The 23,130-nt window shown below is 50.3% G+C and overlaps 1 protein-coding gene across 4 annotated transcripts in view; it reads right to left on the bottom strand.

The window, feature by feature from the left end:
* Positions 1 to 23,130, bottom strand: part of ASXL2 (ASXL transcriptional regulator 2) — a 106,475-nt gene that overhangs the window by 17,904 nt on the left and 65,441 nt on the right. For 3 of the 4 annotated variants that reach the window (XM_071742300.1, XM_071742301.1, XM_071742302.1), the window contains 2 exons: positions 10,478 to 10,593; positions 3,793 to 3,907 (listed from right to left, as the gene is read on the bottom strand). In XM_071742300.1, coding sequence (XP_071598401.1) covers positions 3,793 to 3,907; positions 10,478 to 10,593 — 231 coding nt within the window. Of the gene's footprint in view, positions 1 to 3,792; positions 3,908 to 10,477; positions 10,594 to 10,665; positions 10,876 to 23,130 lie in introns of those variants that run through there. The other variant, XM_071742303.1, reaches the window with a different exon arrangement.

Raw genomic sequence — 23,130 nt, 5'->3', positions numbered from 1 at the left:
GCCTAATATTGAAGGTTTTCTTCTTTTACACCACCCTTGGTAACTCCTCCTCCTCCTCCTCTTTCAAATACTCCAGAGATACTTTCCTGTCCTGCTCTGAAGTCACTGTGTCACCAGACCAGACAGGTTCCAGCACCAGGATGTCTCCACACAAACCCTTGCCACCCACATTCTCTTCTCTACAGCAGGTTTTTTATTTCCCCAGCTCCTCTTTCCTTGCCCTCCTCCAGTGAGATGGATTAAGGACACGAGCTGCTCCCTGGCCTTCCCTCTGTTCTCTTTGGCACTCACTCAGCTGTGGGAAGGTCCAGGAGTCCCCTGCCTCAAAAGAGAAATTCCAAATCCATGGGATTAAGTCCTGATCTAAAGGAATGCTGGCTCTTATTAGTGACTTGCACTAATTGATTCCTTCACCCAGTCTGTGCCAGCTTTGTTCCCCATCTGCCCCCTGCCTGGTTCCTTCCCCTTCCCTTCCCCACATTGGCTCTCCCAGTTCTAAGCACATCCCTGAAACTGGGGACATGCAAGGTCACCTGGGCAGGAAGGGAAAAAAGGGACTCCAGGGGTGCTGAGGAAAACCTAAACAACCCCCACCATGTGGCAGGGACATTCAAGAGGCTTTTACAGGCATTAATGTTCAGTCCACCTGATTCCTGGCCCAGATCAGTTGAATAAGGTCAGAGCAAAGCCAAGGAATCCAGCTTTCCAGAGGCCAGGAGTGAAAGGAGCTCGATGCTCAACCTCCTTTTGTCCCTCAGAGCCTTTAAGGTGTTTCAGCCTCTCTCAGGTCTCCCCTGCTCCTGCAGTTCCCCTGGGCAGGGAGCTCAGCAGATGGGATGCTCTGGGAATGGCATCTTCCTGCTGTGCCAATGAACCACTCAGGTTTCACCCCCCTCAGCAGAAAAGCTGCAAAAAGCTTTCCAAGTCCCAGTCTGTGCTGAAGGCTTCCCAGAGCCAGCACTGTGTTTGGGACACGTGTGGTCTCCTCCTGGACTGATCTGGGGTTCCTTCTCACAGCACACCAGGTGTGGAGGGCACAACACAGCTTAGGACTGGATGATACATCCTGTATGAGCTGGGTCTCTGGGGGTTTGGCTGCTGGGAAGGGGCTGTGGCACTGGGAGGAGATGCTGGAAGAAGGAAGGTGACTCCTTGGTTGGTGTCACCCACACTACCAGGTGTTACCAAGCAGTTAAAGACTGACAGGAGCTCAGGATTTGGGGCTGAAGATGGGGGTTCTATTGAGATCTGATGGGTTTCCCTCCTGGTTTTTGGGAAGCTTCATGACTGCAGTCTCAGGCACTCCACCTGCCAGAGAACACCCAGCAGAAGTTTTCTGGAGTCAGGGCTCTTGCTGCACCTTTCTCAGTGGTTACATTTTCACTGATCATCATCTTTCTGAGATGAAACAGGACCAGCCAAGTAAATCAAGGGTGAGGGATGGGAAAAAGTATAATTATTGAGGAGAAGGGAATTTCCATCTCACAGAAGTGCCCGAGTTTGACAGCCAGCATTTCACTGTGCTAATTAGTGTAGGAGATGGGGTGGAAGAGCAGGGACTTCAGAGCTCAGACAGACAGGGATGTGTTGCAGAGGACAGTGAAGCAGGATCAAGAATCAGCAGGACTGTCAAGCAGAAGAGAACGTTGCTCCTTGGAAGAGATCTCACAAAGTCAGTGCTGCTGCTCCTGTTCCTGCCTCTCCCTGCTCCCTACCATGTACACAGACCCCCTGAGCCTAAATTCTGTTTATTTCTGAGGTCCCAACACCCTTCCTCCTCATTTTGGCTGCAGAAGGGTTGCATGATGACAAATGGCTGTGTGACAAAAGATTCACTGCACAGCAACCTGAAGTGATCTACAAAAGGAACTCCCCTGACCTCATATACACAGTGCTGGGCTCTCTGACAGAAAGTGACAAGTCAGGAGAGTCTCAGAATCTCAACAATTCTAGGAAAAAGCCTGCTGATGGCAGGGTCAAAAAACAGCAAACTGAGTGCTAGGAATTGTTATGAAAAGATGAACAAAACACAGGTTATCAAAATGATGCTCTGGCACCCTGAGCACTGGGTGCAGTTTGCAGTGACCAAAGCCCCCAGCTGCCCATGAGCAGGGAGATAACACAGGAGGACTTCTCAGACTGAAAAGGAGATGCCTACAGAAGGCATGAGTGGCAAGAAGCTGCTGAATAAACAATAGCTGTTCATTGCCTGTTTGATAATCAGAAGGAATAAAATTAAAAAAAAAAAAAAAAAAAGGTATAAGGAGCCTGGCTGGAAAGATACAAAAAGGAGCAGAGATTTTACAGAGGTGTTTGCCATGAGGCATTTACAGTCCCATCCCCCAGGTGAGGCAAATCCACTGAAGGAAACCCCACTGAGCCTGTGACACACAAGACACCTCTTGCACAAGCAGCTTCACTCTGGAGAGCACTACTACAACCTGCTCTGCTTTTACACACTTCTCAGTGCATGTGCTGTGTTGGACACGGGTCACCAGGCCAACCAGATTTGCTGTGCCTGCTGCTCTGATTTCTGCCCTAAGCAGGATCAACAAATTAGTGCTCAGTGACTGGGGAGATGGTTCAGAGCCACTCTGGTGATGGGCACAGATGACTCCACAAGTTGTGAACTGAGACAATCAGGACAGTGTCAGGCTACAGAGTCATTTCCTTGTACAACATGGAAATCCATCTGTACAGACAGAGGCATCTCCTGCATCCCAAGAAAACAACTTGAGTCATGCTCACAGCACCAGGAGCTTATAATGGAAATCAGTTACACCCAGAAAAAAGTTAGAGCAAGCAAGAAGTTAACTACTGAGAGTTTCTGGTGAGTAATGATGTGCTGCTGCTGGTAAGGGAACTAATGCTGTGGTGAAGGAACAAGGGAAGTGCAGGGATCTCCTTCATTTCCAGTGGGAATGCTGGGAAAGCACTTGGGGCTCTTTTGGATCAAAATGCACATCTTTGGAACAAGAGATTAAAGAATAAGAATCCATGAAAGAAAGAGAAAAGGAGAGGAAGAAGGGGAGAGAGGAGAGGAGAGGAGAGGAGAGGAGAGGAGAGGAGAGGAGAGGAGAGGAGAGGAGAGGAGAGGAGAGGAGAGGAGAGGAGAGGAGAGGAGAGGAGAGGAGAGGAGAGGAGAGGAGAGGAGAGGAGAGGAGAGGAGAGGAGAGGAGAGGAGAGGAGAGGAGAGGAGAGGAGAGGGACAGGAAAAGGGAAAGGGAAAAAGGGAAAGGGACAGGAAAAGGGAAAAAGGGAAAGGGGACAAGGGAAAGGGAAAAAGGGAAAGAGAAAAAGGGAAAAAGGGAAAGAGAAAAAGGGAAAAAGGGAAAAAGGGAAAAGGAAAAAGGGAAAGGGAAATGGAAAAAGGGAAAGGGAAAGGGAAAGGGAAAGGGAAAGGGAAAGGGAAAGGGAAAGGAAAAGGAAAAGGAAAAGGAAAAGGAAAAGGAAAAGGAAAAGGAAAAGGAAAAGGAAAAGGAAAAGGAAAAGGAAAAGGAAAAGGAAAAGGAAAAGGTCAGCCAATTTGCCAGCCTTGTGAAGTACCTGACCACAGAGTACAGGTAACCACACGGGAAGAGTCTTGGCCCAGGGAGCAGCTTTGTACCAGACAATGGGACAGAAAGGGCTTTTCTTAACTGAGCACAGTGAAACCAAGGCCAGGAACACAGGAAGTGGATTATTTCAGAAACAAAAAGGAAGCTGTATGAACAGAGCCACTTCCATCTCTCATCCCCTCAGGACAGGACAAGTCAGGACAGGGGGACACCCAGGAGGGTGTTTGTCACCTACCAGGTTTGGTGAGTGTGGGGTCTGTGGCTGCCTTGAGGAGGAGGTGCTGGCTGGAGGAGCTGGGCATCCCTGCCCTGCATTGCTGCTGCTGCTGCTTCTGCTGCTGCTTCAGGGCCTGGGGAGGACAGGAGAATGTTACTGATACATTCAGAATATCCTTAGGAATTGTTAGTACCCAGTACAGGCTGTTGGGTGCTTGGATCCTGTGCCAGAAGCCCCAGCTGACTGCTGAGAGCCATGGGACACTGCCACCCGTGCACCTAAAGCAAAAGGTTAATGGTTGCAGAACATCCTACCTTGTGTTGTTTCATTTAAAAAAAAAAAAAAATTCTGTCCAGAGAAGGCAAAGAGAAAGGATTCCAAACCTGGAGTTGGTTCAAGCAGTAACTACACAAAGAACCCCAAAAGTCAAAGTACCATCATGGAATTCATTGCTGTCTGCTGAAGATGTAAGCAGCCACCTACTAAAAACCTTCAAGAGAGACACTGCCCATGAGGAAAGACTCTTAATGAAAAGAGTAACAAAAGTTGAGCACTAAAGAGAAGAAAAGTCCTTTGTTTCCAAAAAGACTCTGAAAGCAACCATCACCCAGCCTCAAAGGCACAAATGACAAAGGCAAGGGAGTGAGGATGCAGTTGGTTAAACTGCAGCTTTTATCCAAACCAAAGGCTCTTGTTTTCAAAAAATGAAATCCAAACCCAGCAGATCAAGTATATTGCAGAGTTTCAAAATAGGAAGTAACAGGAAATAGTGCTGAGCATAGACACAGGTGGGACTGTTAGCTGGAGATCACCAAATATTAATAAAAAGCTTGTAGTTAAAACCAGGAGAGAGAATTAAAGTATGCAGGAGCCTGCAGAATCTGCCATGAGGAAAAGAGAAGACAGATTTCCAGAGACACAGGAGAGGGAGACTGAGCACAGAAGGACACAGATAATGAAAACATGTTTGATTCCTGTGTTCCAATGAATAAAGGTTGGAATGGATGATCCTGGAGGTCTCTTCCAACCTAAACATCCTGTGATTCTGTTAATTTACTACCTCCTGTTTAGCCACTTCTACCACAGGTTAAAAAACCACCCAGCCAAACACAGCAACCCTGAATGAGTAGGAGGAGGAATCCCCTGCCATGCACAATTCACCTCCTCTTAAGTCAGGTCAAAAGCTTCCAAAAACCATAAAACCAGAAAGACCTGGCATTCAAATGAGTAACAAAACCCCATAAAGAAGTTGAAGAAAGCTTTTGCAAACTCTTCTCTGGTTTGAAGGTGAACTGGAGGTGGGGGTGAACACCAAGGAGGGAGCAGAGCATGAGGAGCACCCACATGCTCTGGGCTGGGTGAAGCCCATGCTGCCCACAAGTGCCCCTGGTTCAGGCTGGGTCTCTCCTGCCCCTGCTCATGGCTGAACCCTTCTCAGCTCAGGTAAAACCCTTCTGCTTCTGCCCACTGTGTCACCCCCTCTCTCAGCCATGCGTGGCCTGAGGTGCCCACACCAATGCTGGGAAGAGGAGGAAACTCTTCCTCCTTGGATGCCCCTCTTCAAATCCCACACCAGCTTCGTGCTTGGAACTTCTCTGTTGTAAACATCTGGGGGTTTCTTTAATAAATCTGAGCTCATGCTGAGGACTGTCATAACCCAAGAGTAATTCTGATAGGAAAGGACCTCAGGAGGTCTCCAGTCTGAGCAGTTTGGCCTCCCAAGGGCTGCTGTGGCCAACTGCACCTTGAAAACCTCCAAGGATGGAGCAGACAACCTCCCTGGGCCCTGCTCCACTGCTGGACTGTCCCCAGGGAGACAAAAGCTTTTCTTTATGTCCTCTTTTTTCCCTTATTCTACTGAACTTGTTCCTCACGATCAGCCTGGCTTTGTCTTCTTAACAACCTCCTTTTAAGTATCAGAGAGGGACAGGGAGAAAGGGAAGAGGTCCCACTCCCCATGACACCCCTCACTAGGCAGAGCTTCCCCACACCAAGGGCTCAGCATCCCTCACCTGCCCCACACCATCCCTCGTTCCTCCATAACACCCCGTGCCAGGCCCACCATCCCTCAGCTTCCCCAGAACACCCCACAGCAGGCCCAGCTCCTCCATGACACCCCAGAACTGTCCCCCCAGCTCCATGAGACCCCCAGCCCTGCCCATCAGGAGAGCACTAATTACCCACCAAGAAGATGGCAGCTTGTGGGCCCCGGGGCTGCAGGAGGCTCTGGAGGTGGCAGAAATCTCTCAGAAGGGTCTCCCAGAGGACCCCTCTCAGCACATCTCCTGCTCAGAGGACCTCAGGATCTCTCTGAGCCCCTGGAGCACAGCAAACTCCTCCACCAGCACCACCCCACTCCTCCCCTCCCACCCCACCTCTGTGGGTCCCCTCTCTGCACCCGTGGGCTCCTCATTTCCCTTTTGTTGGGCTCCACGTTGTGCTTTGTTCTTGCTGGGAGCCCCGGGGTGCCCTCAGAGCAGGGCAGATGCTCCTCACACCCAGGTGTGCTCTGAGCTGCACCCCACAGCAGCCTGGGAGCCTCTGCTTTGTTCTGGGGAGTTGAAAGAGAGCAGAACCTAAAGTGGTGCCACCCAAACAGGACCCTCAGCACCTCCTTCAGTGCCAGGCAAACACAGACCCCGTGGCACAGCAGCCTCACTCTGGTGATAACAGGACCAGGGGGGTCCTACACACCCACCCTACACCCACCCCGATGGGGGAAAAAACCCCAAAGATGGGGACACACCTAAGGGGAGGGGGGAAACCTGTATTGTGCAGCTCCCTTCTCCACACAAAAGGTGACAAAGTGACTGCTCAGCAACAGCAGAGTGTTTGGAGGGTGCAGCCCAAGGCAGTCCCTGCCCTGACTCATCCCATGGATGTGCAATGGGTACAGATGAAAGAGAATGAATGGTAGAAACCTCACCAGAGCAGAGGGTGGGATTTCTGCCATTTCTTCTCCTAGAACAACAGGACCAGGTCTGGGATCATGGCAGCACATCCTTCCCCTCCCCTCAGCACTGCTGAGAGCACCTTGCCCAAAAGAGACAGAAGCAGGGTGGAGAGTCCAGGGAAGGGCCACCAGGATGATGGAGAGGCTGAAGCATCTTTGCTCTGAGGATATGAGGAACAATTTCTCCCTGGAAAGGGTTGTCAGGGCCTGGCCCAGGCTGCCCAGGGCAGGGCTGGAGTCCCCATCATGCCTGGAGGGGTTTCAGAGAAAGCCCTGGGGATGTGGGGAGGAGGGACATGGGGCAGAGGAGCTGGGGAAGGGTTGGACTCCTTCATCTTCATGGTCTTTTCCAACCAAAATGACTCAGTGGACCTATTCTGCATCCTTTCCAACCAAAATGATTCCATGACTCTATCAAAGCCTGAGGGAGCTCCAGGAACACCTGCAGGGTGGGAATGAAGAAGGGGCAGCCAGGTTCTTCCCAGCAGTGCCCAGGGACAGACCCTGAGGCAGCACACACAAAATAGGAAATTCCAGCAGAAATTCCACAAAATACACTTTTTCACTATGAGTGTGGTCAAACAGTGGCAGAGGTTGCTCAGGGAGGTTATGGACTCTCCCTCCAAGGAGATTATTCCAGAAGCCATCTGAACACAGTCCTGGACAACTGGTTCTGGGTCACCTTGGTCAGCAGGGGTTGGAGCAGAGGGACCCTGGAGGTCCCTGTGAATCCTGATGGCACTGGGATGGCTGCTCATGGATGGTAAGGACAAGATGAGGCCACGGGACTGGAGAGCATCAGAGAGAAGGACTGGAGTGGCACCTGACTTCTCCAGTGATGGGTCAGAAACCACCCATCTTTCTGCATCCTCATGGTGCCCTCAGAGTCTCAGCGTGCTGGGGTTTCCTCAGCACATCCTCACTATAACAGAGTTCCAGCAGATCTGGGGAGGTTCTCCTGCCCCTCTGCTCTGCCCTGGGGAGACCACACCTGGAATCCTGGCTCCAGTTTGGGGCTCCCCAGTTGAGGAGAGACTGGGATCTGCTGGAGAGAGGCCAAGGGAGAGCCCTGAGGGTGCTGAAGGGACTTGAGCATCTCTGCTGGGAAGGAAGAGTGAGAGCCCTGGGGCTGTTGAGGCTGGAGAAGAGAAGGCTGAGAGGGGATCTGATCAATGTCTCTGAATCTCTGAGGGGTGGGTGTCAGGAGGAAGGGGCCAATCTCTTGTTGGGGGTGCCCAGGAACAGGACAAGGAATAATGGGTTGGAGCTGGAACAGAGGAAGTTCCAGCTCAAGCTGAGGAGAAACTTGTGGAGTGTGAGGGTGAGGGAGCCCTGGCCCAGACTGCCCAGAGAGGTTGTGGAGTCTCCTTCTCTGGAGCCTTTCCAAAGCCCCCTGGATGTGTTCTGTGTGTCCTGCCCTGGGGGATCCTGCTGGGGCAGGGGGGTTGGACTGGAGCAGCTCTCAGGAGGGGCTCTCCCCATGACTGGTTCATGTCTCCAGCAGGATGAGCACTGTCATGGCTCTGCAAATTCAGATTCTGACACTGCAAACCTCTAACTCAGAATTTTCCAAGTGATTGTAGGGAATGCTGCCATCTGCTCACTGGCTGTCTGCTGGCACAGCAGCACACCCTGGTATGGCTTTATCTCTGATGAGTTCATGAACTCAGCCCTGATCCTTATTTCTTAAAGGACCTGACTCTTCCTGCCAGGGAAGCAGCAGGGTTAAAAGTTTTCACTTGGAAATCTGCTCTCTCTTCCCTCCAGTAATATCATAATTATGTAGTGCTCCAGACAGGAGGGCTGCAGCCAGCCAGCTGGCTTCTCCAGTGCTCACCACCAAGTATCTGTGTTGCAGGGGTAACTGAAAACACAAAAGCTACCTTTAATCCTTGTTCCACTCAGTGACTTTATGTTTTCCTACTGCTTTACTTGTAACACTGCTTGTTTCCTTCCTTCTCTCTGTATCTACTTATTTTATCTACTTTTTATACCTGTTAGTGGCTGCTGTGTTTAGGAAGAGGTGGGAGATGGGGTATGTGGTCAAAACAGCAGAATTCCACTGGAACTAAAATGAAACAAGAGACTGAAACAGGAAAGTGGAGAAGTGGAGAAGGGAGAGAGCAGAGATAGGGGAATGAACATACAGATGGGGCAAGGCTGGTGGGAGCAGGAGGGTGAGGAATTCAGAGGTAAAAAGCAGGGAATTATTTGGCATGTAGGGACAGAGGCTGGGAAGAGAGGAGAAAAGCAGCTGAGTGTAGGTCTGGAATTAGTGTAAGTTTGGAAATGGACTGTGGGTTGGCCCAGAGTTTCCTTCTGACCTGTGATTCTGTGAAACAGGGACCTACAGAGCAGAGAGAATGAAGAGGAGCTGCCCAGAACTCATAACAAACCCTGAGTCTGCATGCTCACCCTCTTAAAAGAGAAAAGCCCTTGAGGATGCTGGAGAGAAATGATTGCCAGCCAGGCTTAAGCAGGGATGAGGAAGGGAAAGCAAAGGGTATAATTATTATCTTGCTGCATGAATTAATGGGAAGCAATCTTCTGAGGATTCAAAGCAAAGTGGAAGCTTGACTCTTAAGTTCAGAAGAAAATCTGCCTGATGTGACAGCAGAATCCCACTTTTTTACTGTGGCTCCCAGCAGCAAGCTGTAACACCAATGCTTGTGTCTAGAAACAACCCCCATGGGGAAAGAAAGGAGAGGGAAGATTCCCTAGAGCTGGCAAACTCATTCCCTGGAGCTGGCAGCCAAGCTCCAGTTTATCTGCTTGCCTCATCTTCCCCTGCAATCCTCTCCTCAGCAACAAGCCCCAGCTAGATCCTTCTCTCAGAGCAGATCCTTCTCCCAGGGCTGCAGGCATCTCTGTTGGCTGAACCATCCTGAGCATTGCTTCTCAGCTGGAAAAAGTCAGGAAAAGAGGCTGGGTGGGAAAAGGTAAATCCTATCTGGAACACAGCATGATTTCTGTGACAAGGTTCTGCCACCCCTGGACCAGCAGCTTGATTCCTAACTCCTTACAGATTTGCCTAAGGAGCACATCTCAGCCTGATGAAGTGTTTCCTTTCTAAGGATCATGGAAAAGCAAACAATGCAGCTGGGGAAACACCTGCACACAAGAGGCTCAGGGGAGTAATTCATCTTGTGCTGTTCATTTGGAGAAACAAATCATCTGCATGACAAACACTCACCCATTCTGTCCTGCCTGCACACAGGCAACACCAGCTACACAGCAGCCATTCCCCAAGCATGGAAAATCATCAGTATTCTGCTTTCCCTGCCACCCAGCAGAGGTGCAACCCACAGCCAGTGTGCTCCCCTTCCCCTTCTTCCCTGCACTGTACCCTGGTTTGGCAGAGTACTGGCCCTGCCTAGGGGAGAAGTCAGTGGGTTGAATTCCGTTCCCCCAGAGACCACCCATTGATTCACACAGACTGTGGGAAGCCAAGCATGCCCCTAAAAATGTTGGGTGAAAAGAAAAAAAAACAACATCTTGTATCTGATCTTTAAAATAATAATTAAAAACTGTTCAGATGCTTATTTAAAGAAACAGCAAGGAACTAAAAAGCAAAATATTGTGCACCACCTTGAAAAGAGAGGGATGTTTTAGCAAAACCCTGCTTACTATGAGACAGCCAGCTCCTGAATTACCTCCCTGCAGGGTGAAGCTTCAGTGAGAAAGATGATTTATCAGAGAAGTAAATTCACTGCATGGATCCCTCACCCAGGCTCCAGAGCAGGTGCTTACCTGTTTGAGTGCCTTCTTGCTGTGCTTCTGGGATGAGGAGATGACTTTGCCTGCCTGGATGGAAGGTGATGGGCAGCCTGACTGAGGGGAGGAGGTCTGTGACAGTCTGGACGACACTACAAGAAAAATAAAGTAAAATAAAGCATTTATAGTAATCCAACTTTTACACATTTGCCTGCAGCCCTCACCATTTCAGATCATCTCACGAGGCTCATGAAAACTGCACCTCTGGCAAATGTTGCTTTTTGCACAGGGAATCATTTCCATTTCCTCCCCACCACCAAGGCAGCTGTTTCCCTCTGAAAGCCAACAGCAGTTCCTGAGACCAACTTTACATTTGTCATCTCTTGTCCATCTCTTCTTTAATTTGTTTTTTAAATAGCTGCTATCAAACAGCAGCTTGGGAAAAAGCTTCAGGTTCCCAGAGATTCAGCCACTTCAAACCTAAACCAAAATCCAGGTGATGTGTTGTCTGTCTGGAACAACCTGTGGTCAGACACCTGAGTGACAGCAGTTTCTCAGCTGATGAAACCTGAATCCCACACAAGGGCAGGAAGGCAAATGACACAGAAAGGAAGTGGAACATTGCTTGCTCCTTTCTGAAAAGGAACATGGGAATACAGAGGATGTCCCAGTAATGAGCACAAGTTCTCAGTGGATGAGCCTCAGGGCCTGAGGAAATCTCCTCCCAGCCATGCAGAGCCCTAAAGCAAGGCTTCTCCTTCTGTGTTTTAGACTTTTAAATGGTTTGGTTACAGCCAGCAAACCAGGGATGGGATTAAATAACAGCTGCTCAGGTGGTGTGGATACAGCTGCTGGGCTCAGGATGCTCCAAGGATTCTGCTCTGGCAGCAGTGGGGGGGTGGGTGCTGACACCTCCAGCAGAGCAGGGACACTGAGATGCTCAGAGGATGCTCAGAGGATGCTCAGAGCACCTCCCTGGGAAGGCTTGGGGTTGTTCAGCCTGGAGAAGAGGAGGCTCCCAGGTGAGCTCAGAGCAACCTCCCAATATCTGAAGGGGCTCCAAGAAAGCTGGGGGAGGGCTTTGGACACGGGGGGGTAGGGAGAGGACAAGGGAAATGGGTTAAAACTGGAAGAGGGGAGACTGAGGTTGGAGATGGGGAAGAAATTCTTGAATTTGAGCCCCTGGTTGCCCAGGTTGCCCAAGGAAGCTGTGGCTGCCCCATCCCTGGCAGTGTCTCAGCCCAGGTTGGATGGGGCTTGGAGCCCCCTGGGCTGGGGGAGGGGTCCCTGACCATGGCAGGGGTTGAAATCAGGAGATCTTTAAGGTCCCTTCCCAGCCAAAGCATTCTAGGATTCTATAAAGGATAATAACCAGATTCAGATGCAAACTCTGCACTATTGCCTCCTGAAGCAATTGGTTCTAGAACCTCATCCTCAGCAACAGCCACTCTGCCATCCTGCTCAGGATCCACACAGGAGGGGAGTTCCCCAAAATCACAGTGACAGGAAGCACAGGAGGCAGCATTCCAACAAAATGCAGAATTACTGCAATGTATTAAAGTAAAAATAAACAGCAAATTATGAAAGCAAAAATTCCCAGGCGTGGCATGGAGATGAAGTTCAAGCTTATGAGAAGGTACACACAGCAGAGATGAGGTGATACCAGGCTTGGAAATGTCATTAGAAACAAGGACAATAAAAAGGTGCAGTGAGAAACTGGTAATACAACAGTCACAGACAGGATCACCATACCCAGCCCATAGCTGGGGATGATAAAAATGACACAGACCCACAGCAAACAGAACAACCACTTAAAAGGCAAAAAAAAAAATCCCCAAGATTATACCAAGACCTGGAAAGCAAAGGTTTTATCTGCACATTGAAAGCAGTAAGGAGGTTTGTAAACTTGCATTTGTCTCTCAATTGAGTGGAAATTGCAGTTCAAGAATAAAAAGATGCTGGAAAAGGTCATAATCAGGTCAGCACCTGGAGAGGAGAAGCAGATCTCAGCAACCCACTGGAATTCTCTGAATGCATCAATAAAGAGAGCTGGAAGAAAAGAAAGTTTTTTGCTAAGAGTTCACTCACACTTCCAGAGGTCTTCAGCAAAAAGGCTTCTAAAAGTCATTTGGCTGTTTTTAAAAACAAAGAATTGGCAAAACTCGGATGCTGGACAGGACAGAAGGCAATAAACAGAATCAACTGCTCATCAGGCAAGAAATCAGCAAAAACTCTGCAAGATCATGTCCTAAGAGCTTAGTGACAGGCTGGGAGGCAGGAAACAGTAAAGTATTAAATATTTAGTTTAGTTAAGGTCAGAGGAAATGGCGTGGAAATACAGAGAAACAGAACCCAGAAAACAAAGGCAAAAAAATATGAAGTAAAACATGATGGAAAGGAGTAAGTACATCTTGGAGGAAAAAATCCTAAACTGCACAGAGCAGTAATCCACACTGTCCTGTCAGGACAGGGATCTGCTATGGCTGATGGGTGGAGGAACATGGACAGTAAGATGATGCCATGTGGAGATGGACTGAGGAAGTGTCCAAAACCCTACAGCATCCTGAGCCTCACACTGTGCTGATCACAGCTGCAGAACTGGGTGGGATTCAGGAAAGTAAAACCAACACTCATGGACATAAAAACCAGGGAGAGCAAGAGATGTGATGTGATTCTCAAAGGAAGGACCCTGAGAGCAGCACACAAAGTGAGATCATGGAATGCCAGGTGGGAAGGGACCTCAGGGACCTCCTGCTCCAATGTTATTGCTGATCTGAGCTGTCCCAGCACCCATCCAGCTGAGACTTCAAACTTTCCAGGCTGGGGGAATCCACCCCTTCCCCTGGGAGACCATTCCAGTGTCTGACTGTCCCCAGGGGGGAAAACTTTCCTTCTGTGTCCAACTGGAATCTCCCCAGGAGCACCTTGTGCCCATTGCCCCTCGTCTTGTCCATGGGATTCCTTGGAACAGGGAATCTGCATCTGCTCTGCAGCCCCCCTGGAGTACTGGACATGGGCAGAAGGTCTCCCTGAGCCTTCTCTTGATGCAGCCCCACACCTGGGTGCCCCATTCCTGGAGGGAAGCACAGTGGGAGCTGATGGTGTCCCCTGGGAACACGGGAGGGCAGAGCCACAGCAGCCCTGCCAGCTCCCAGCTCTGCACACACAGCATCCCCCCCTGTAACACCAATCCCTTCTCCCAGTTGTTAAACACAGAGGAAACACAAATTCAGGTTAACATCTCAAACCCTGGTGTCGACCCTTGCTGGGGTTCTGAGAGAGCTGAATGGCAGGAACAGAAACCACATCCTCTTCAGAGCCTGTCACTGCTGAAATGACAAGTTCTGCACGAGGTGACACACGCAGCCACTCTTCTCCAGCCCCACATTCTATTCACATTTTCATTTTTATGCTGTCTTTGAACAAAGAAAATGAAATCTTTTCAAACCAGGAACCGTTTGGAGAATTCAGACCTGGGAAGACCTGGAGGGTGATGTTTTGCAGCCCTGATTTATGACATTTTTGCACATCCTCTGTGTCAAAGCCCTGTGTCAGGCTGACAGCTGTAACCACAACAGGTTCCCAAGAACAAAGAGGAGAATTGAAGGAGGCAACCAAGTCCCAGGTGCCTGGGCTCAGGGATGGGTGATGGATGGGAGGACACAGCCATGGGAGGGCACCCTGGGTGCTGGGACCCAAACACTCTCACAAAGGTCACAAGAACTTCTCACAGAAACAGCAATATTAGAAGGGCTGGAGCAGATGAGCCTCAAGGTCCCTTCCCACCTGGCACTGTAGGATTCTATTCAGCCAAGCAGAGGTGGAACACAGAGATGTGCAGGAGCAGAAGAACACCCAGGCTCCCAGACTGCTGAGTTTGTTGCCTTGGGACAGAATTTCAGTGAAGGCAGCTCTGCCTCCAGGCTTGCTGGAAATCTGAAAAGGTACATGGAGCTGAGATTCCACCTCTTGATGCCCTTAAATCCCTTAAATGCCTTTAATTAAAAAGTGCTTCTAGAGGAAAGCTGTAGAAGTGACCCCAGGGTGGAAAGCAGCCCTGGGGAAAGCAGCTCCAGTGTGGAATGCTGGCTGTGTTGCTCTGTGCTGACTCTGTGTAAATCAAGATCTCCTTGACCAGCTAAAGGTGATGGAAGACTGGGGGCCAGTACTCCACAGAAATGATTTGCAGTAGATTAGAGAATCCACACAGAGCCCACTTGTGCCAGAGAGAGATGGGATGGAGAGGTCACCTGAGAAAAAGTAGTAAGGACAGAAGAAGAATAAAGGGCAGTGACAAAAACCATCCCTTGGGTATTTGAGTGCTGGCTTGGAGAAGCAATGGAAAGTACCACTAGGAAGTCAGGATGGCTCCAAACCCCATGTCCCCAGCTGCTGCATTCAGGAGCTTTCACTGCTTCTGTGGCACCTTGGCTGGGAGGAGTTTGCCAGGTGGAATTTTAACAGTTCCCTGAGAAGAAAGCAGCTGAGACAAAGTGGAACTTGTGCTGGGCAAACCTCATGAACCCTGATGTGTCAGACACACTAAGAATGGACCCACCATGGTCCCCTGGCCCAGCTGCCAGAAGAAATCCTGGAGCCAGACCTGTGTGCACTCAGTCACAGCTGCAGGAATCCCCTCACACTTCAGACTTCTCATGTGAAATGGCACTGACACCAGGGCACTTCTTCTGAGAAATGAAATTACAACACAACACTGAACAGGTCAATAAATTAAACTGACATAAATTAGAAAATTAAATCAGAACGGAAATTTCACTCTGGCAAGATCTGCTGACATCCTGCATGGTGCTGGGTTCCTTTAACAGCTGCAAACCCTAAACTATTGCTCAACCCATTCTCCTACAGGCATTTATAAAGATGTGCTAACAGCAGCAAAGAGAAGTACTTAGAATCATTTAATAATAATTGATTGAAGGTGAGGGACTAATAAGTCTAGAAAAATTACAGTAAATTGCTGCAAATATGCAACACAGGATGTAGTCTGGGGCTCCCTTCTAACAGAAACAGGAGGCTGTGGAGCTCTGGGAACACACTGCCTCCTGCCCTTAACACTGAGGGCTTTCTGCTTCACCCTCTTGGATGAAGGAAGGGACTGATCAACCATGGCCTCCAGCAAGGCAACTGCAGCACAACCTCACCACACACCCATCCCAACAGGGTGCCAGGGCTTTCCCAAGGCACCAGTGGCACAACCCTGCTGACACCCTGGAACTTGGATCCCACCACACACATGACTGGTTTTCCATCCCAGAAAAATCACAGAGCCACAGATTGGTTGGAAGTGACCCTAAAGCCCCCCCAGTGCCCCCCCTGCCATGGTCAGGGACCCCTCCCCCAGCCCAGGGGGCTCCAAGCCCCATCCAACCTGGGCTGAGACACTGCCAGGGATGGGGCAGCCACAGCTTCCTTGGGCAACCTGGGCAACCAGGGGCTCAGCACCCTCACCCCAAGCAATTTCTCCCTCACATCTCAGCCCCAGCTCCCCTCTCCCACCTCCAAACCCTTCCCCCTTGTCCTATCCCACTCCAGCCCAGCCAGGACATCACCTTATTCCAGGCCACCACTAACCCATGTCCCACACCTGAGAATCACAGAATGCTCATGGCTGGAAAGGACCTCTGAGATCACCAAGTCCAACCAAACAATTTCTCCCTCCCTCCCTCCCTCCCTGCCCAAGATCTCCTCTCCATCTCCCCTCTCCCAGCTGCAAACCCTTCCCCCTCGCAGGGTCCCATCCCTCCAGGCCCTTGTCCCAAGTCCCTCCCCAGCTTTCCTGGAGCCCCTTCAGGCACTGGAAGGTGCTCTAAGGTCTCCCCGTTGCAGCCTTCTCTTCTCCAGCCTCAACACCCCCAACTCTCTCAGCCTGGCTCCAGAGCAGAGCTGCTCCAGCCCTCCCAGCAGCTCCAGGGCCTCCTCTGCACTGGCTCCAACAGCTCCGTGTCCTTCTGCTGATGGGGACCCCAGGGATGGACACAGCTTTACCCCAGGGGGGGCTCCCCAGAGCAGAGGAGAAGCACGAAGACTCCTGATTCCCACCTGGTGGTTGGTGCCAGCACAGCTCTCTGCACTGCACGAGACTGACAGTAACAGGAATGGTAAGATGCTCAAAATATTTTACTTTGCTTTCCTTTTCTCCCTTGGATGTCTCCTCTTGCATGGGTTATTTGCTTTTTGGGGTGTGACAGTAGCCAGATATTTGCTTGCAATCCCACTGGCTTGTCCTATATTTCTGCTCACTTGCTTAAGGTGACACTGGACAACAACATTCTGCCCAAGTTTTTGTCTTTCAGACAAAGTCAGTGAATACCCAGAGGAAGCTGATCCTGCTTTGGGGCAGCAGAACTGCCTGCACAGCTCTTCCTGTCCCTTCTGGCTCTACATGGTCATCAGACAGAACTGGAGAGATTTTCACCCACCCAGCCAGTGCTTCTTGTTTGGTTTTATTATTATTTATTATTTATTGCCTTCTCCTGCTCCATCAGAGCAGAGCTGGCTGCAGGGCTGGAAGCAGAGGGCAGGAGAACACCTGGAGCATCCCTGAGCAGGAAAGCAGAGGGAGATGTGACAGGTAACACAGGGATGCTGACACCACTCAGGCCCTCTTGGCAGCAATTCCTAAATCAGGATTAAGATTTTTCTTAAACTGCTGTAGCAGAAATGACTGGCTGGGTTGCTCAGGCTTGTTTCAGGAGAGATGCAGAGGAGGCTGCTGAAGAAAGGAAGCAGAAAGAATGACCTGGCATTTATACAAAAGTTTAATTTCAGTGGCTCCAAAAGAAAATAAATCTTAGGGCCACTCAGCTTAAGGTTAACCTTGGCAGTTCCCTTTAGTGAGTTTGGTTTTCTTGACTAGCACACCAACTGCTTAACAGCATAAACCAAAATAAAACCATTAAAAACACACTAGAAGTACAGGAAAAATACATCTGTAGTTGCTGGAGACTTGGGAGTCAAAATACTTGCAAAGCAGAAAAAAAACCAGAAGGATGTAATATTTGTGAAAATAAAAGGATTCTGGCAAGAGTCTTTTGCTTGAGCTATGGCTGGAGGCAACCAGAACCAACCCAGACAAACAGTACCAAAAACCCAGCAGAGAGTGCAGCCTCCTGAGCCACTCACATGAGGATCCCTGGGGCTGTGGGGTTCTGCTGGATCTCTCATCCTTTCTCTGGTGAAGATCAGAGCTCTCACTATTGCTTCAAACAGACCACGCAACCAAAGAGACTCTCACCTTTGGGTAGGTGGGATCCAACTGTTTTGGAGCCATGAAGCTGTTCTGCTAAATTCATGCTCGGAGCATTAGATCAATAAAAATCTACCAGGGATAAAAAGCCTTTTGCTGGATGGCTGCTTCAGGAGCATCACCTCACAAACTGCTGTGGCTGCAGCACTGGGGGAACCAGTGCCCTGGAAATTCCCCCATCAGAGCCCGAGCTCTGCAGTCTGGCTGCAGGTGGGAACCTGATTTATGCCCTGGCACAGCAGCAGGGCTCTGCCACCCAGCCTGCAGCCATGGCACCTTCTGAAAGGCCCCAAAGACAGGCTGCTGGCAGCCTGGGCCTCACCTCTGCCTCCTGGCTGGAGGGCAGGACTTGGAGCTCTCTGGGGGTTCTGTCTCTGACTTTGTCTGGGCTTGGGCAAGTGTAAAATGAACAGAAATTAACCCAGAAGATCCAGAGCTCCTGCCCGAGGGGCTGTGTGCGTTTCCCTGGAGTTGTCTGATCACAGAATCATAGAACTGGAAGGGACCCATCAGGATCATCCAATCCAACTCCTGTCCCTGTGTAGGGCACCCCCAGGATCAATCACACCGTGAGAGCTCCTTGGATCTGCACTTCACTCACTTGGGAAGAAAGCACAGTCAGGCTGAGCTCAAGACACAGGGCACCCCCCCTTCAACTGTGTGCAGTCACAGGCCTAAAATAACCCAGTTTTACACAGCTAATGGGATCCAGATGTATTACACAAAAAACTCCTATGAAAGCCACTCAGACATGTCCTGAGCAGCACAGAAATGTCTCCTCTTCACCCAGTGCCCTCCCTTCTCTACAGGTACACAGCTTCCCAGGAGGAGAATGGGAACTGGACCTTGATTTTTTAGCAAAACAGCATTAACTTGCAAGTCAGAAAACCACTTCAGAAGAGTTCTCACCCCCCATGACTGCTCCTTGATGAAATGAAGGAAGAAATAATCCCCCCAAATACTGCCCAGCTGCAGCTTCCCAGAACTCCCCCTCCTGCACTTACTCTGGGCAGAGCTGAGACTTGTTCTGCTCTGATGAGGATGAGAGGTTCCTGTTAGCCAAGAGATGGTTTTATAAACATAAAGAAGATCACAGAGAGACTGGAGTGGATCTGCACCAGCAGCTCTCAGAAAGCCAACTGGAGGAGCCAAGCAGTCCCTGTCTGATCCCTCGTGTGTCTCCATGCTCTGCTGCTCCCACCTCACCTCTTCCCCCTTTCCCCCTACTTTTTAGGAGTAAATTTATCCCCACATGCTTTCTTGGCTGCACTGGGTAACTCCTCCAGTCCAGGAAAGGACATCAATTAAATATTACCCAGCACCTTAGCAAAGAGGAGGAAGGACAAAAGGCAAGCAGGAGCCCTACAGCTCTGAGCAATGAAGTTGGCACCAAGCAGCTGACACCACACAAGTATGGGATCACTCAGAGGGAGGTCTGACAACCCGAGCTGCCAACAGCCAAACCTCCTACAGCAAACTGTGCAGACACTGCCACCAAACCTGCTCTGTGTCTCCGTGGTGGCTTCTCATCAGAGGGATGGAGCTCCTTGGGATGCAGGACCAGGCACAGCCCTTCAGCCCAGAGAACATCCACCAACACCACAAACCTTTCAGACAAGGTCTTGGCCATAAAGCCCAACCAGCTCTGAGATCTCCAGTGACCAAGCCCCAGGCTAAATGACACCAGGAGTTCTGTTTCAGCCTCAGGACCACATTGATCATCAGTGCTGCACCTCCAGACCAGCACCCAGAGACTGGGGGACCCTGGTGCAGGCAGCATGGTATTTGGTATTTGTGCAGCAGGAGTGAGAAGTCCCCAGCCCAGCAGGCTCAGAATCTAATTATACACCCAATGAAAGAAATGCTCATTAATTTGTACCCCTGCCACCTCCTAGGCCCAGGCATTTTCTGGCTTTCTGGAGGGCTCAGGGTGATGCCCAAGGCAGACCAAGGCACAGCTCCCTTGGTGTCCAGGAAGTCAAACCATGATACCCAAATGTTCTGAATTTAGAGACATTTTACTCATCCAAAGAGTATTTTTTCCAGCTCTCGTACTAGAAGGAAGAAGAGAAATAAAGTATTCTACATAAACTCATTCAACATTTACAGCTGTTAAATGCTAATTATCTCAGCTGATACCAAATTAACCAAATCAATTAATTATTCTTATGTTTGGTTTGGGGTTTTTTTTGTTAAAAACCAAACATTATAGCAGATGTGTGCCTTTAGGAAAAAGTCAAGACTAAAGGTGAGTGATAAATCTGAGTGACTCATGACATGCAGCAGGGTAGCCTGGGTGGCTGAGGACCAATCCCTCCTTCCCCCACTGGTGAACACCCAACACTCATGGAAAGTCCTCTAACACCCACCCTTGGCAGCTGCCCTGCCTGCTCTTACTACATTACAGCAAAGACTTCAATGTTTGTTTCTTTACTTTACCTAAAACGCAAGTTTCCATGTGAAAAACTATTCCCTCTTCCCTAGAAAATACCTTTAGAGCTCAAAGAACTCAGCACTTCACCTAAAGGCCATCCACCTAAGGGCAGAAGCAGCCATTCACCTCTTCTCCTTCACTTTTCAGGCACTGCAGATGACAAAGGAGCAGGAAAGGTATTTCTGTTTCAGACATGTGAAGAGATTGTGGCTGCCATGGCCTGAGAGAGGGCACAGGGACAGGGACAGGACACCACCAGCACATGAAGAGTTTTGGAGGACCAGAGACAGGGTCACTCAAACCCCAGCATCCTGTGCACACAGGCAGCAACACTTCCTCTTGTACACACTCAAAAGCCAAGTGTTACAGAATCACAGCATCACTATGGTTGGAAAAAACCTCTAATATCAAGTCCAACCATCAACCCAATGCCACCCCCCTGCCCCATGTCCCTCATCCCCACATCCCCAGGGCTTTCTCTGAAACCCCTCCAGGCATGATGGGGACTCCAGCCCTGCCCTGGGCAGCCTGGGCCAGGCCCTGACAACCCTTTCCAGGGAGAAATTCTTCCCCAGCTCCAACCTAAACCTCCCCTGGCACCACTTGACTTGTGCCAAAAGTTCCTCTTCTCCCATCCCTTGTTCCTTGGGAGCAGAGCCCGACCCCCCCTGGCTCCAACCTCCTTTCAGGGGCTTGCAGAAAGTGAAGAAGCCCCATAAGTTATAGTGAAGATTCTTCTTATGCTTCCTCACGGAGCCTTTCAATAAAATATCTTATTTTTTGAGCCTGCCCTGTGGCTGTGCACAGCACACCAGAGACCTGTGTGCTGCTGAAGGGCTCCACTGCTCTGCTCCCATCCACAGGAGCTCCCACACCTCCCAGCAGCTGAGCAGCTCCATCCCAGCACTGTCCTGGCACACACCAGGTCCCTCCATGAGCTCACTCAGGTTGCTGCTCAGGCACAGGGCTGGCAGTGTCCTTATCACCAGGTTCATTTCTGCAGGGCTACTGAGCTGTGCTGGCTCACAGCCAGGTCCTCACAGTTGCCCCGGGGCCAGTGAAGAGAGGGCAGGGAGCAGAGCCCTGGGCAGAAAGTCCTCTGAGCAGCTCAGGAGACCCTCAGCACCTTCAGAGCAGAAACTCAGATGGTGCAGCAGCGTTCAGATGGTGCTGGGGTGACACCTTTCTAGGCTGCTGACTCAAGCAGCAGAATCAAGGTGGCCAAACATGAAGCCAAGGCAGATGCTGGTGAGGTGGAGATGTGGTCACATTTCTTTGAACTCCTCAGCAGGTTGGATCACTCAGGGCCACACTCCTCCTCCAGGCTGGGGAGCTACTCAGCACCAACTCATCAGCTCACAGGTCTCTTTGATCATTGCTGCAGCTTATCTCTGCCAGGGCACATTTTAATAAAACAAGCAGTTTCAACATCTCCTGCCCTGATCATGGAGGATCTCCAGCCCAGCCACACAACCCAGAACCTCCAAAGGTCTGCAGGTCCCTCTCCCAGCTCCCACCTTGCCCGGGCTGCGAGGTGGCTCCACAAGGAATGCATTTCACCTGGGGCTGCTGCCAAGATAAACCAGCCTGAAAACAAGGCTCCAGGTGCCTGAGAGAGGAGGATTTGTGTGCTTCAGGAGAGCAGCTACACAGCACCAGTGCCAACCTCCTTACTGCTGAGATGGCACCAGCACCAAGGTCTAATTCTTTGAGAAGATCCATGAATTACCCACTGCACTGGAGCTTCCTGATTTTCTCAAGTAGCATTTTCCTTTATTGGTGAAACCTCACTTTTGACCTGGGAACAACTGATTTAGACTCAGAGATTCTCCAAAGTCATGCAGAGGAAGTGATGAAGGAACAGGGATGCCAGGGATGGGGCAGTCACAGCTTCTTTGGGTATCCTGGGCCAGGCTCTCACCACCCTCACACCAAGGAATCCCTGGCAGTGTCTCAGCCCAGGTTGGATGGGGCTTGGAGCCCCCTGGGCTGGGGAAGGGTCCCTGACCATGGCAGGGGGGGCACTGGGGGAGCTCTAAGTCCCTTCCAATCCAAACCATGAGGTGATTCAATAGTTCTGTGACACACAGACATTACACACAGTGCTCTACTTTAAGTGTTGGCAGGAAATTCAACCAAATTCAGAGCACTCAGGACAAACCCCATAACATGGCCAGGTCCCACTAGAGACACATGGTTTGCATGGAGCTTGCTGTGCCAGTGGCAGTGTGCTTGGGGGCTGTGAGGCTGAGCTACAAACACCCTCACACACCTGCCTGAAATACTCACCCTGCCCTGGGGAAACACACAGAGCTCTGAGCGTGTGGGAGGTTCTGCCCCAAACACCAACATGGTGATGGTTCATCTCCTGGCAAGTCCAACCTGGTCCTTTCTCACTGACACGCAGCTGCCCCCAGCTTCCTGCCAGCATTTCTGAGTGACCTGGTGACACAGCTCCTCACCACATCTCTCTGGAAACTTTCATTTTTGTTTTAACAGCGACAGAAGGAAGCAGAGTCTGGAGATGCCAGAGTCAGCCTGCCTGGCTGAGTGCCACCAGTGTGTGTCCTGTGTGTTCTGTGTCCTGGCTGCTCCCTGCAGCACCTCTGCCACGCTTGGGTTTTACACCTGTAGAGCAACAACCTCCCTGACAGCAAAGGACAGCAGGAGGCTGGCAAGATGACTGTATCCAGCAATTGTGTGGAAAACTAAGCAAACAGTGAAGCAGCAAAGTGTGCTGATGATACCAAAGTACTCAGGGAAAACCACATGGGCTGATGGACAACTTGTAGGAGAGGGGACAATGACCACAGAGAAATCTTAGGGTTATAATAAGTGGTTGTACAAAGGCCTCAGGTCAAGAGTGGTCAAAGCAAGCAGAGTGCTCAGTAGTGCCAGGAAAGAAGCACAGAACAGAAACAAAACACAGTCTGCTTCTTGAAGACTGAGTGCTGTTGGCTCCAAACTCATTGGGGTGAGCTAGGACAGCCC

Source organism: Heliangelus exortis, chromosome 3 (genome assembly GCF_036169615.1).
Source record: "Heliangelus exortis chromosome 3, bHelExo1.hap1, whole genome shotgun sequence".
NCBI classification, from domain to species: Eukaryota; Metazoa; Chordata; class Aves; order Apodiformes; family Trochilidae; genus Heliangelus; species Heliangelus exortis.
Note: the sequence above shows the minus strand (reverse complement) of the source record. Positions and strands in the feature narration are given on the sequence as shown.